General features: G+C 36.2%; 2 protein-coding genes across 2 annotated transcripts; one reads left to right on the top strand and one right to left on the bottom strand.

Annotated features, from left to right (window-relative positions):
* Positions 1–808: 808 nt before the first annotated feature.
* LOC121430192 (protein starmaker-like) lies at positions 809–1,335 on the top strand (the record flags this gene model as incomplete). The annotated part of the gene is made up of 1 exon (XM_041627470.1): positions 809–1,335. A coding segment is annotated over one exon (501 nt), but the record flags the coding sequence as incomplete, so codon positions are not given.
* A 5,582-nt stretch (positions 1,336–6,917) lies between these two features.
* Positions 6,918–12,477, bottom strand: LOC121430193 (galactosylceramide sulfotransferase-like). The gene is made up of 3 exons (XM_041627471.1): positions 12,330–12,477; positions 9,251–9,509; positions 6,918–8,483 (listed from the first exon to the last, which is right to left on the bottom strand). Exons 2-3 carry the CDS (start codon positions 9,391–9,393, stop codon positions 7,595–7,597), a joined length of 1,032 nt encoding a protein of 343 aa, XP_041483405.1. The 5' UTR covers positions 9,394–9,509; positions 12,330–12,477; the 3' UTR covers positions 6,918–7,594.
* Positions 12,478–14,028: the final 1,551 nt, after the last annotated feature.

Here is a 14,028-nt window from a genome sequence, read left to right on the forward strand (position 1 = left end):
TTTACCCGTTATCTATCATCTAAAACATTTGAAAACATTCTTTTTATCCAAATACTGACATGTACATGTACCCCAAGTGGTGCATGTATTGCTAATTTTTTTTTTTGTCGATGTTCCTCTGACACATTTCATTTTTGTTTCTTTTTGTAAACATGTCCTTCAATTACACATATATTTTATTGTATTAAATGTAGATATAAGGGAACTTATTTTACAGGGCCACATGGCCTCATTATAGTTTCCCTTTTTTCATTTTCAAATAATTTAGCATGTATTTACCCTTTCTTGTTTTCATTTAAAGGCATTCTGTAAACTGTTTATATGTATTTTACTTTTATGAATGTATATTATTGCAAATGTATTTAATTTGTATTGTAATGAACTGTTTTTTATATGATTATGGAAAATAAATGATCAACAAACAAACAAATTTATCTATCTAACTATCTATCTATCCATCTATCTATATATCTATCGTTCTATCTATTTATCCATCCATCTATCTGTCTGTCTTTACAGTCACCGAGGATGACAGCGATCATATCCGAAATAATAAATTGACTACAGAAGCCCTCAAAATGGTAAGAATAGATATATTCTTAACATAAAGCATTGAAATTATTTTCTCCTTATGCATGTCATCAAGGCTATAACATAAAATAATGAAAACTACTTTATCTGAAAAAAGATAAATTTTGACTCCTCGCCCTTATTCCGAAGCATAATTTGAAGTTAACCTTTTGGAATGTATTTCCCGATCTCTTTTAAGTAAATATTATTTAATACCGATTTTTTTTTTGTCAAATTTCTTGAAACACAGTTCCACTCCACAAATATCAGTGATGCTCACAGCGACACGACATCCGTATGGAGTTCGGAAGACGGCTTACACAGTACCTTGTACTATCCGGTTAACACCTCAATGCAAATCGATAACGACGACGACAGCGTCGACAGCTCTTGTCAGTCCCACAATGAAGTCTCGACTGAAGGTGATAACGAATCGCTGCTATCAGATACCACATCGAGTCTTCTGAGATTCATGGATGAAATGGACAATGATAGCATTACAGATGTGTCCAGCATCGCAAGCAATGATGAATACGATGACGACAGTAGTTTCACAACTGTCAGTGATATGACAGACTTTTCTGATGATCTCTTCGATGACAACAGCGGTGACGTCATGCTAGACAAGTCTCTGTATAAAATAGACATTGGGGTTACGGACAATGCTTTATCCGCTGCAACTTCGTTTCTCGACAAAATCCTTTCTGATGTCGCTTATCAACTTAACTGCAAATATTGAGCTTGGGAAAATATCCAATCGCTTTCTTGTAAATAAAAACTTTTCCCGGAAATGCTATGCGTTTTCTTTCCTCATTGTTGTGTTATTTGGGTGAAAAAAATCTCATTAAATATTTAACACACGAACAGCAAAAGCAGCAGAAGATTGAAGCTTAAATGCAATAGAATTCTCAATTTGTAGATTAAAATCTTTGAAAAATAATGGACGTTACTACAAAGATGTGAAAACTATAGTACTAGGGGAAGTGGGTAGCGCAGAGAGACACACACACAAAGAAACATGTTAGAACTTAGAGGAGAAAAGCAAAAGGAGTCCACAAGGAAGAGATGGACTAGAGAGAGAGAGAGAGAGAGGAAGGGAAAAAGGAGAATGAGAAAGAAAGAGAAAGTGTGTGTGAGAGAGAGAGGGGGGGGGAGAAATGTAGAGTTCTCGCAGTTACGGTCACATTGAACTAATTACTTGCATCTTAGCATACAAGTAACTGTGATAGTGTTGATAACAAAAATTATAGCATACCTTAAATATTTTAATCTAATTTGTCTAATATCGTTCTATAATAGGTCCATTGCTTTTTTTTACGAATATTTAGACCTTAGAGCTTAGTAAGCTCTTTAAAAGTAATCGTTTTTCATATCTTTGTGAAATTTTAATTTTACCAATGACATAATAGCATCCTCTCGCTACACTTTGTCTTTTTCTTCAAAATACTTTACTTACCAAATTAAGTGATTTAGTATTAGAAATCCAAAAAGTACATTATATATCCTACAATGTATTATTCAATTTTCATTTATATTCATATTCTGTGTTGTTTGCCAAATATGATAATGATAATAACAATACCAATGATCACAATAATAATAATACTGATAATAGGAGTGGGCTATAAATGGGTGATTTTTGGTTTTACTGTGGGAACAGTTTTTTGTGTTCCTTTTACCTTATCTCAACATGAAATGACAATATTTTTTGTCTCGGGTCCGAGAAAAAAGTGTGCCGGGCCAAAATCCAAAATGGCCGCCAAAACCCCCCAAATCACAGTTTTGGCCATAACTTCTTTATTTGGTGGTCTTTTCTCTGTTTTTTGATGTCTATTCATATGTTTTTTGGGGCAGGCAATTTGTTTTTCCTATAATTAGCACTTTTAAAGCACTATTTGTAGAGTTAAAAGGTAATTATACCTAAATTTTCCATTTTTTATAGCCTTTTATCAGCCAAATATAGGTTTTATCTTCTGGAGTTCTTGGATATTAGATGGTACGAGGTCAACAATAACAAGCAGCTTCATAGAGCTATATTGCTTTTATTCCTCTACTATGGGTTTCACAGATATTTGTGAAATATATCTGATTAAATAAAAAATGTTAATTATCCATATAGGGTCTATACAGTATACAATGTCCTTTTACTGTACATACCACACCGTACTGCATATATCCATGCATTGACCACCATGACATATATGACAAGGCCTGTATATAAACTATAGTGTCATAGGACTAAGGTTAAAAATTAGCTTGTGAATTTGATTGCTTGTCAGCTGATGTACATGATGAAACCAGCAACGTAAATTGCACATAAAAATATATATACGTACATCACATATCTATTATCTAGCCATACATGTATCTTCTTCATTTGGAGGCTTTTTTTTTAACCTGGTTGTGGTGTCTAACTGGCCTATGTTTATGGGGTCAGGTAACTATCATGGTAACGTTGATCAACAGCCAATCAGAACCTAGGATTCCATGCAAGTTACCATTAAGTTAAGTTAACATAATGGTAAATTTTTATGGAACTGGGCCCAGAATAGCTACAGTGTAAATGCCATGATGTGGGGTTAATTACCTTTCTCCGCCCCCTGAATTAGCATATTTGACAAAACTTGTCCTCAGTTTCTGAGACAAAACATATCTTCAATTTCTGAGGCATCTAATTCTAAACCTAAGAGCTCATTTCTACATGTATAACACTATAGTTTAATATACAGGCCTTGTCATGGTGGCCAATGCATTTATGCAGTGCAGTATGTACAGTACATTGTATACTGTATAGCCCCTATGGATAATTAACATTTTTTATTTAATAAGATATATTTCACAAATATCCGTAATACTCATAGCAGAGGAATAAAAGCGATATAGCTCTATGAAGCTGCTTCCTATTGTTGACCTCGTACCATCTAATATCCAAGAACCCAAGGACGATAAAACCTACTTTTTGGCTGAAAAAAGGCTATAAAAATTGGAAAATTTAGGTATAATTACCTTTTAACTCTACAAATAATGGTTTAAAAGTACTAATTATAGGAAAAACAAATTGCCTGCCCCCAAACACATATGAATAGACACCAAAACCAAAGAAAAAGACCACAAAATAAAGAAGTTGTGGCCAAAACTGTGATTTTGGGGGGTTTGGCGGCCATTTTGGATTTTGGCCCGGCACACTTTTTTCTCGGACCCGAAAAAAAAAATTGTCATTTCATGTTGAGATACATTACAAGGAATAAAAAAAACTGTTCCCATATTGAAATTACAAAAAAGTATTTTTGACCCATGTATAGCCCACTCCTACTGATAATAATAATAAAGACCAATTACATGTTATTTAGTAATAAAATAAATAGTTTGCCCGACAATCTCATTTTTGAAAACACTGTCCTTGAAAATGTTTCTGAAACAAAATTCTTAGGTGTACTTATTGATAATAAATTATCATGGAAACCACACATCGATAATATATGCAAAACAATTTCAAGAAATATTGGAATTATCAACAAGCTCAAATTTTTTCTTCCATCTCGTACACTACTTACACTATATCACACCTTAATATTACCATACATTAATTACGGCATTTTGGCATGGGGTTGTGCAATTCAATCACAATTACATAGGATACTTTTGTTACAGAAAAAAGCACTTAGGATAATATTTCATACACATTTCAGATGTCACACAGATAAATTATTTTTTGAAAACAAAATCCTTAAAGTTAATGATATATATCTGTTCCAACTCGGCCAATTTATGTACAAACTAAATAAAGATGATCTCCCCGCAATTTATAAAATTATGTTCTACAAAAACTCATCTGTACACGATTATCCTACAAGACAACGAAACTCTTATCACCTACCTCCAACCCGAACTTTACTTGCAAAAAATTCTGTTGTCTTTTCTGGTCCCGTATATTGGAATTCCTTGCCCAACGCCTTTAAGGAATCCCCAAGCATCACAATTTTTAAACATAACCTTAAAAGATGCTTATTTGTCAATACTTTACACAAACAAGTCAATCTACCATATAACCAAAACCATATACAAAAAAAAACTTTTTTTTTTACCTCCCAGCTTACAACTTGCCTGTTTCCGCACCTGCATGCTCTTCTTTGCACCTCCAATTGTACTTGCACCCCCTTTCTCTCTCCCTACATTTGCCTCTCTGTCCCCCCTCATAATCACAATTATTGTAACCATGTTGTTTTGTTATTTTTATTGTTATTACTAGTATCATTTATTCTAATTTGGTTCACTCTTTCGTTGTTACCTTCGATATTTTGTATAGCCTCCTTTTAAACTGTCTTCCGTCTCTCCTTTATACTATAATTTGTAATATACGTATTGAAACTAAGTTACGGGGGCTTGCCTCCCATACAAGCTTCGCTTTTCTTGGCAAGCCCCTCCGTTCTGTTTTATATAGTTATTATAGTCAAAGTTACTTTAGTTTGCATTAGTTCTCATTGTTTATACCTTATTTCGATTGATGTTGTACTTTAAATTTGACTATGTATTGTTTGATTTTGTTGTGCTTTGTGAACGGAAAATGAATAAATCTAAATCTAAAAATCTAAAATAATAATCACAATAATAATGCTAATAATGATAATAATAATAATAATGATAATATTAATAAAAAATAACAACAACAGGGAGTTTGGTGGGGACTGTCTGATGATAACAATGATATTAATTTTGAGAATTTGATTTGGTAGAATTCCGAACAGTTACATGACCTATACATCATAGTAATACAAAACACGTTCATAATTATTATCATGATTTATTAATTATCTGCAACAGTAACAGACGCCGTATGTGATTTACAAAATCTAAATAGAGACTATATTATCTTGATTTTCACTGAAAAAATCAAGCAATAGAAATCTGAAAAGCTGCAGTTGAACCCCGAGATGAATATATTTTATATTACGCATGTATAACATGCATATTGTGTATATCTTAGTACGAAAAGAAAGATAGATTAATTACTGATTGGACTTTGTTCTACATTTGGAGTGTTTCACAAAGATTTAAGTGTGACTTACAATCAAACTTAAATCCAAGTTGGGTATATAAAATGCATAATTACATTGGTCAAATCATGCTTAAGGTTACCGTACACCTTACGATTGGTCCGTGACCCGGTTTTGAAATCAATCGTAATAGAATGTGATGCTTATTCTTACTATGTAATGTTCTAAACCATCGTACGAATAACTTTATTCAAATCTATGACTATGGCATCATCCTTATCAGAAAACGAGCAAAATGCGATATGTTCGAAAATCGGATCGTCGGCACAGGCACACTTAAGTCTTAATGAAACACGCTCCTGGAATGTACGTACATGTTAACATAACATGTCTAATGCATGCATTAGTGCACTCTTAAGAGGATTGGTCAAAATAGCCAATGTGTTGGTGAATATGTCTCCGGCCGACAAAAATTGTCACAAGCATCCTAGAATTTACCAAAGTTTTGGTTTGATATTGACCATATTTGTTGGTCGGGCACATACATTTTCACCAACAGATTTGTTACTTTGACCATTTTTAAAGAGTGTTTGACAGAGAGAGCTCTCCGTTGGGATATCCTCCGTTGGATATATATCTCTAATACGAGATTGTATTTATGTTCATCTCACAGAGATTAATTATATATATATATCAATCTAATGCATCCTGGTTTGGTTATTACATTGTCACCACATCAGACAATACACTCTAAAAAATGAAGTGCTAATTTAGCTCTTAAGGAGCGTGTATAGTGACTGCACTTCGGAGTGCTGATTTTTCTCGTTCAAATTTGAACTAGACAAATCAGCACTCAGAAGTGCAGTCACTATACACGCTCTTTAAGAGCTAAATCAGCACTTCATTTTTTTAGAGTGTATTATCACGATATCACACTGTTTTACCAGGATGATAAATTCAACCTCGCCCAATATGGTTGCATCTTAAGGGGTATTAATTTTATTACCCCATTTCCATATTTCTTCGCTCATTCTTTACCTATATCAAAATGAATTATTTATAAAACATGGTGTCGGCTTTTTAAAGTTCAAGTCCACCCGAAAAAGGGTTGATTTAAATCAATATAGAAATATCAATCAAGGATAATGTTGAAAATTTTATCGATCTCGTATGTAAAATGAGACAATTATGGCATTTCATAATTTTTCTTATCTTTTATTATAAAACAGTTATTATGCAAAACATGATATTCAGATCAATTTTTTGTTTGGGTGGACTTCCCCGTTTAAGCGAGATTCGATGGTAACATAATATTCAGATAAATATCTGTAAATTCTCAAATTTTTCCATGAAAATATCTCGAAATCTGCAACATTGTCTAAACGATGTCTCCGTTCTATATAATATTTCCTATAGGATATCCTTAAGTATTTCCACATCACCTGACCCGTATTTCCTCTATGAATAATCTAGAACATGACTTTACCCTGTATCTCCTTCATATCATTTTAACATTCTTCGGACAGATGACTGTGACTTTAGTATATTTTCAGTGTCTTCTGTCCCTGAAGCGTTGTCTGAGCTTCGTATATAACATGACAAAGATGAATTCCACTTTTCTTGTTCAAATTCTGCAGCAGAGTGCTAGTAGTGGGTCAAAAGATCTCTTGGTCTCGTTTTTCGAAAAGCATCTGCTTCGCAAGGATCGGAAAGATGTATTATTTCCTTATCTGTAACATACTTTTAGGGTCCAAAAATTTCCTTTCACAGTATTAATCATATTTATCCAATGCGGTTTGTGATTTAGTTCTAATTCGTCTAGCCGCATGAATCGTAGAGTGGCATTCCTTTATTCTTCATTCTTTGGCGAATGAGCGACGTAAAATGCACATCGTCCGTAAAGAAAAGTGAGCACCACTCCGGTGCTTCTACCTTGATCCTCGCCCTCACGACTCGACGATCAGTTACGTCATCATTACCCACATCACGACAAGTCTGAGATAAATCGCGTTGCAGTCGTCGAAACTCGTTTAAATCCTCTTCAAAGTTGGGCCATACTGCTTCACCTTTTCCCAGAACGTTCTGTTGAAATGCTCGTATAGTTTCAAATCCGCGGAATTCCACGCGCTTATCTGATTGCGCGTGACGTCAGTGAGTGGTTCGCGAAAACTTCTTTTCCTCTGACCTCTCGTTATGTATCTAACATCGGCCAAACTCCAGTTCATCATTTTACTTAAAAGCAACACGGACTCGTCAAAGTACTCGGTGATCATTACCAGGTCAAGCTCACCATGGAGACGATCTATAATCTCATTTATAATGGAAGGATCATCCATGTCATCTAGCTCAACTCCTAGATCAAAGAGTTGTTGATTATGCATCCGCTTCTCCGTATACTGCTTCTTTTTGCTCCTCATGAGTTCGAATTTTCGCTCCGGGTCTTCAAAGAACGCCCCCAGCGAATTCTTCCCCGGTGGGAGATATCGAAACATCTCGAAATAATAGAACATGGATTCGAATTGCTTGACAGGGTCACGTAATATAGTGACGTACCTCGCTCCGCCGAAAACTCCATCCATGTCCGTTCGACTGTAGCGGGCGTGGTTTGTTAGAAAGTTGAATTGTATGTTGTTCGTTTTTGCAGATTTGGATGAGAGGCCTTTGACTTTGAAGCCATCAAAGTGATGGTACGTGTCCAGGGTATGTCCACATTTTGGCATGAGAAAGGAGAGGCCGTGGATATAACCATACCGCTGCAGGACCGAAGCAACAGTTGATGATGCCGTCTTGTGCGTCTTCAGGAACACGAGACGAGGCTGCAGAGGATCTGGTGTGGTCTTTGAGTTTCCGATGATTGGGTGATCCGTGATGTCGACTGGATGAACAATTTGGTGTTCAAATTCAGGGCTGATTCCATTCCTGCAAAATGATAAAAAAGGCATTTTTATCATATAGTCGCCATCGTTGCCATCAATACCATCATCTTCGTCAACATCGTCGTCATCATCAAAACCACCAACATATTAACGTTAAAAGGGATTCTTTGGGGGAATCTATAGAGATAATTTCTTTACTATGAACTGTCTGTGTTTGTAAAAAGAACAAAATTGTATCACCCTTACAACGTTGTTGAGTTCAACAGGGATCGAGGCTACACATAAGCAGTATTTCATTTCGTTTTACTAAAACTTTGAATATATACTCAGTCTGACACCGTTGGGGAGCAATTGAATTTATTATTTCCTCGACAACAAATAGAAAAAATCAAAAAGGGTGCATTTGTATCACAGCTAGACTTCGATGAACTGATATATGTTCATGATCATCACTGGAAACTGTAATTTCGTATGATAGGATTGTAAAAAAATATATTTACCTGGTTGTTCGACCCCCATTTTGTTCTTATAACCTTTGGATGAAAACATTTGAAATATTTATAGTTCTGTCAATTTACTACACCACCCGAACCCCCACACCACCCCCCCCCCCCCCCCCCGACCCATGAAAAAAAGGTATTTAAAAGTCTGGTTGGGCTTGTATGAAGACGGATCGGGAAACGATTCTCTGGAACCAAACTTGATGTCCACAGAAAGACATCACAGTTGCATTAAAGTGTTAAAACAAACAAGAAGAAAAAAATCATGCATAATATTGTTTCGCTTCTACTCAGGCCTGCTTCTACTCACGTAGTACTAAGGACATTCTTGTTCAGAAGAACTGTCGCAACACCATCTGCCGCTGTGCATGTCAAGTAAATTGCCATGGTAACCAACAACGCCATGGTGATGCAGGCTACCACGAAGCGCCTGTGACAGACCATGTTCTCCATCCAAGGTTGGTTTGGAAAGACAGAAGACAGGTTTAGATGATCCCTCGTCTAATGGTGCAGCGAACATGATAAAGGAGTATTTAGTCTTTACGAGATGTAACTTTGCAGGAACTGCCCTGTTTAGGAATTTGAGAATAAAAAAAAACGTTATTTAGGTGCTCTCTCGGTAAATACTGTGCGGAAAATAATCAAAGTCACGGGTCGGAGGGAGTATGTTCGCAAAGTGGAGTATGTGAAAATATTATTCACACTATACAAATGCTCGAATCAACACTGTGAAGATATTTTCACACTGTGGACACCTCCACTGTGCAGGGGCGTCGATCCATTTTTCAGATGGGGGGGGGGGGGGCAAAATCATTAACGTTCCATAGGCGCTCGATAGTACAAAACACACACCCACGCACACATATATATATATATATATATTTGACTCATGAGACACAGACACGTATCTCACCAACAAATGAATGCGAGCGCGAAGCGCGATCTGGTTTTTTTTTTTTTTTTTTTTTAGTATACTGACAGGAAAAGCATGCCTGTAGCCCTATATAGTAAGTCATATGAGGAGGATTCATATCTCACTACACAGATAGTACGAGTGCCGAGAGTGAGCTGAAATTTCTTTATATTCTGACCTGAAAACCTGATATTCTAAGCATTTTTGGTACCAATGATTAAGATTGGTATCTAAAAGAAGAATAGATGCGAGATCGAAGCGCGAGCTGAAAATTTTGATATTTCAATCTGAAAAATGACAGTTTTTGATAAAGAACAAGATATATATCCAAGAAAAGATGATTGCAAATCGAAGCAGGAGTTCTTTCGAGGCTTATCTGAAAACGGGACATTTACATTCACTTATTAATTATGAGAAGTATGGGTTTTTGCTACAGAAATGATGCGAGCGCGAAGCGCGAGCTGAAAATTTTTATATTCCAATCTGAAAAGCGGACATTTGATCACGATTTTAAATAAAGAACGAGTTGTGTATCTCAATCTCGCTTGCTGAACATTACAATCTTGTTTTTTTTTACGCATATCCGGAATTATTGGGGGGGCAAAATGTTTGCCCCCCCAATATTTTTATTGGTGGGGCGATCGCCCCCCTGCCCCCCCCCCCCCCCCGGATCGACGCCTCTGCCACTGTGTGACTGATCACAGCATCTTCACATTGTCGATTACGTGAATATGTATTTTTTTTTAAGTGATTGGTTGACATTGGTTTGACTTTTAAAAAAATCTGAGCTAGAAGGTCACACTTGTCACCTGTGTCTGTGATATGTTACAAAAATGAAGCCCAGAAAAAATTGTGTTCGAAAATAATTATTTAGTGCTTCAAAAATTGAAATATAAAGTGACCGGAAACACCATCTTAATTTCATCCCATATACTTATGTGTACTATTTAGGTGTCTATAAGACGCCTATTTACAAAATCGGGGTTTGCCTTGTAGTTCTAGCTTTTCATTCTCAATAATGGTTGTTTTCAGGGTTTATTAGTTCTAATACATGCACTTGTACACATGTTTCATCTTGGTTGGAGAATTTTTTAAAGCAGCTGCTCACAAAGTTAAACAATCCCTTTAAGCAGGTTTTTTCTTCATTTATCAATAATAAAAAATCATAATTACAAATTTATAACAATGATATAACATCAAACATACATAATGATCAAATTACAAAGTATCATAATTAAAAATTTATAACAATGATATAACATCGAAACATACATAATGATCAAATTACAAAGATGCCAATAGTATAGATATTGACATAATTCATGTAAACAAGAACAAATAAATTTAAATGCAGAGGCCAGCTATCGTCAGGTGAAAGCTTGAAAAAATAGCAGCCATAATATGCGTTAAACACACTATAATCATAATGATAATATAGATATATTTACAGGGAAGCCACTTCAGTTCTGAAAACTGTTCTCCCTTATTACCCCCCCCCCCCCCCACACACACGCACACACTTTAGTTGGGCTTCCTATAGGTGCTCAAGCATTCAAGGAATTTCTTCCTACAGGGTACACATTCACCTCACCTGGGTTGAGTGCAGCACAACGTGGATAAATTCATTGCCGAAGGAAATAATGCCATGGCCTGGATTCGAAACCACGACCCTCTGTTTCAAAGGCGAGAGTCGGAACCGCTAGACCACGACGCACTCACGAGACATCTCAATTTTCCCACCCATCTCGCCATATACAGTATATAAAATATCACAGATAAGATACAAATAATCTAAACTAACGCTTCAATAGCCTACTCAAAATAACGTCCTCGCACGTGGAGCTGATTAAGTAACTAGTGGTGCAGCCGGCATGCTTTGTAACGTGAGGAGAACAGATGTTTGGTAGTGATTTGAACTTTTTTTTCAACAGTATTAATACACAGGTGAACAAAAAAACAAATTTCAAACAGCTGAATTTAAAAAAAAACAACTAGCTATCATGCATGGTACGTAGGCCTTATATTACAACACTTAATTTCTAACGTTGCAGTGATCAATAATCATTTTGGAAACATGTAAAGTTTCTGTTTCGAAAGTACACGCTTGTAAAAGCAGACGATCAATTGTAAGTTTGGTGCATTATGGACATGATGGATATTGATCTCGAGTTTTTTAAGCTAATTTATATCTTGATGAATATAGATGAATTGATTAATTCATCGAAAGCATGATAGGCGTCTAAGTTATGATATAAATATCTCATAACAGGTAGACTTGTCAGTTGTCACATCCCAGAAAAGCATAACGTGCATGAGAGGCCAAAATGCCTTTAAGAACTCGGACAAAATTACAGAATCAAAACAAGCGAACGTTTTTTTCTGACTGAAAAAACAAAACAAAACAAAATACATGAAATAGAATGAAAATGAGTGTATAAGTCTACACGATAATCATGTATTGCGTAAATTAACTCACGGTGATGGTATGCAAATGTAGTATGATCACTCCTCCAAGCGCGAATAAATAGTCGAAATTGTCACATCAAATGAACCATCAAACTTCTTCAAGAGGATGAACATCAGTCCTGAGTTCATGGAGGAGTTCCGGCGGCCTGGCATGGTCCCTTGCCGGAGGATGAATGAATGAATGAGTGACGTTGTTATGACATTACCATCCGACCTCGCTACGTACGTGATCATAATGATGCCAAGTAAAATTGATACTTAGTTTCCCGCCTCATTGTCTATAGGAGGGAGTTTTCGTTACGGGACAGGATGGATTGGTTTTCTTACCAATTCGTCTAATTGTCAACTCGTCTACTATCATTTGGTCTACCATCAGTTCGTCCACTCACCACATGATCCCTTTCATTTAGTCTCATGCCATTCCGTTTAATAACCATTTTGTCCAATAGCCATTTAATCCATATACCATTTGGTCTAATTGGACTAATTGTGTTAGATTGTGCAAAATAAATGAAAATGAATTAGACCAACTGGTTATGAGACGAAATGGTCATAGACGAAATGGTGATTAGACGAATTGGATCAATGGACCAAATGGTTGTTAGACATGTAAGACGAAATATTGATGGGCGGAATGGCATTAGACTAAATGAAAGTAGACCATGTAGTGAGTGGACGAGTTGGCAATTGGCAGTATACCGTATATAAGGGGATAGCAGCAACGGGAAGAACTGTAGCTACTTGAATGCTACCCGGTATGCTACTTCTGCGCATGCGGAGCTAGCTACCGCCTCCCTGTTTTTCATGACATGACACTTCTGCAGACTAATTAGACTCCATGTTTTTGTGTGAGTAGCAAAGCAATGCATACAAAAATCATAAACGAATGATTCCTTGTGACTGTGAGTTCGTGCTAGCGTCCATGCTGTTTTATTTTTTTATATCATAAATCGAGTCTCAGAGAATAATTGAATGCTATTTTCATTTCTTGTATGCCTCTTCATGTTTTTCTTTTGGGGTACGGGGGTCCGCAAGCGAACTTCACATAGGGCATTTAGACCCCCATTCCTAAGAAGGGAGACCTTTGAAGGACTTTTGAAAGACCCAAAATTGGCAAGGTCTTACACGAATACGGTCCTTCAACGATCTCTCAAGAGTCTTTCAGTGATCTCCGCAAAAATCTTGAGAGACTGACAAAAGATCATAGAAAGACTAATAAGAACTTTGAAAGTTCATCAAAAGACTGTTGAAAACCATAAAAAAAACTATTCTTTCTGAAACACCGCGTACGCTGAAAAGTTTTGAAGATCATGGATCACGAAAATCACTGAAAGATATCAATCAGGAATTATGAAAGATCTCGGAGATCAAGCAAGTCATGGCCGCGGTCTTTCAGAGGTCTCTGTGGAATGAGGGTTTTACACGGAAGTGGGGCCCAAATTTATTAATGTAGGTCTGTATAATAATGATGAGCCCGGGTGATGAACTCGTTATGAATTGGAAACTTTTCTTTGCAGTTGATCCCAGTTAGTACATGCCCATAGTGGGGATATTGGCAGGCCTCAATCATTTCTATGCAATTTATTTTGATCAAAAGTGTAGATAAATTCCTTTCAAACGCACACCTACACGCACATCTTCCTCACCCACACCCACACACTCCAACAGATTGAAAGACAAAGGAATGACCAGAAACAAAAGTTGGATTT

This window comes from Lytechinus variegatus, chromosome 16 (genome assembly GCF_018143015.1).
Source record: "Lytechinus variegatus isolate NC3 chromosome 16, Lvar_3.0, whole genome shotgun sequence".
Taxonomy (NCBI): domain Eukaryota; kingdom Metazoa; phylum Echinodermata; class Echinoidea; order Temnopleuroida; family Toxopneustidae; genus Lytechinus; species Lytechinus variegatus.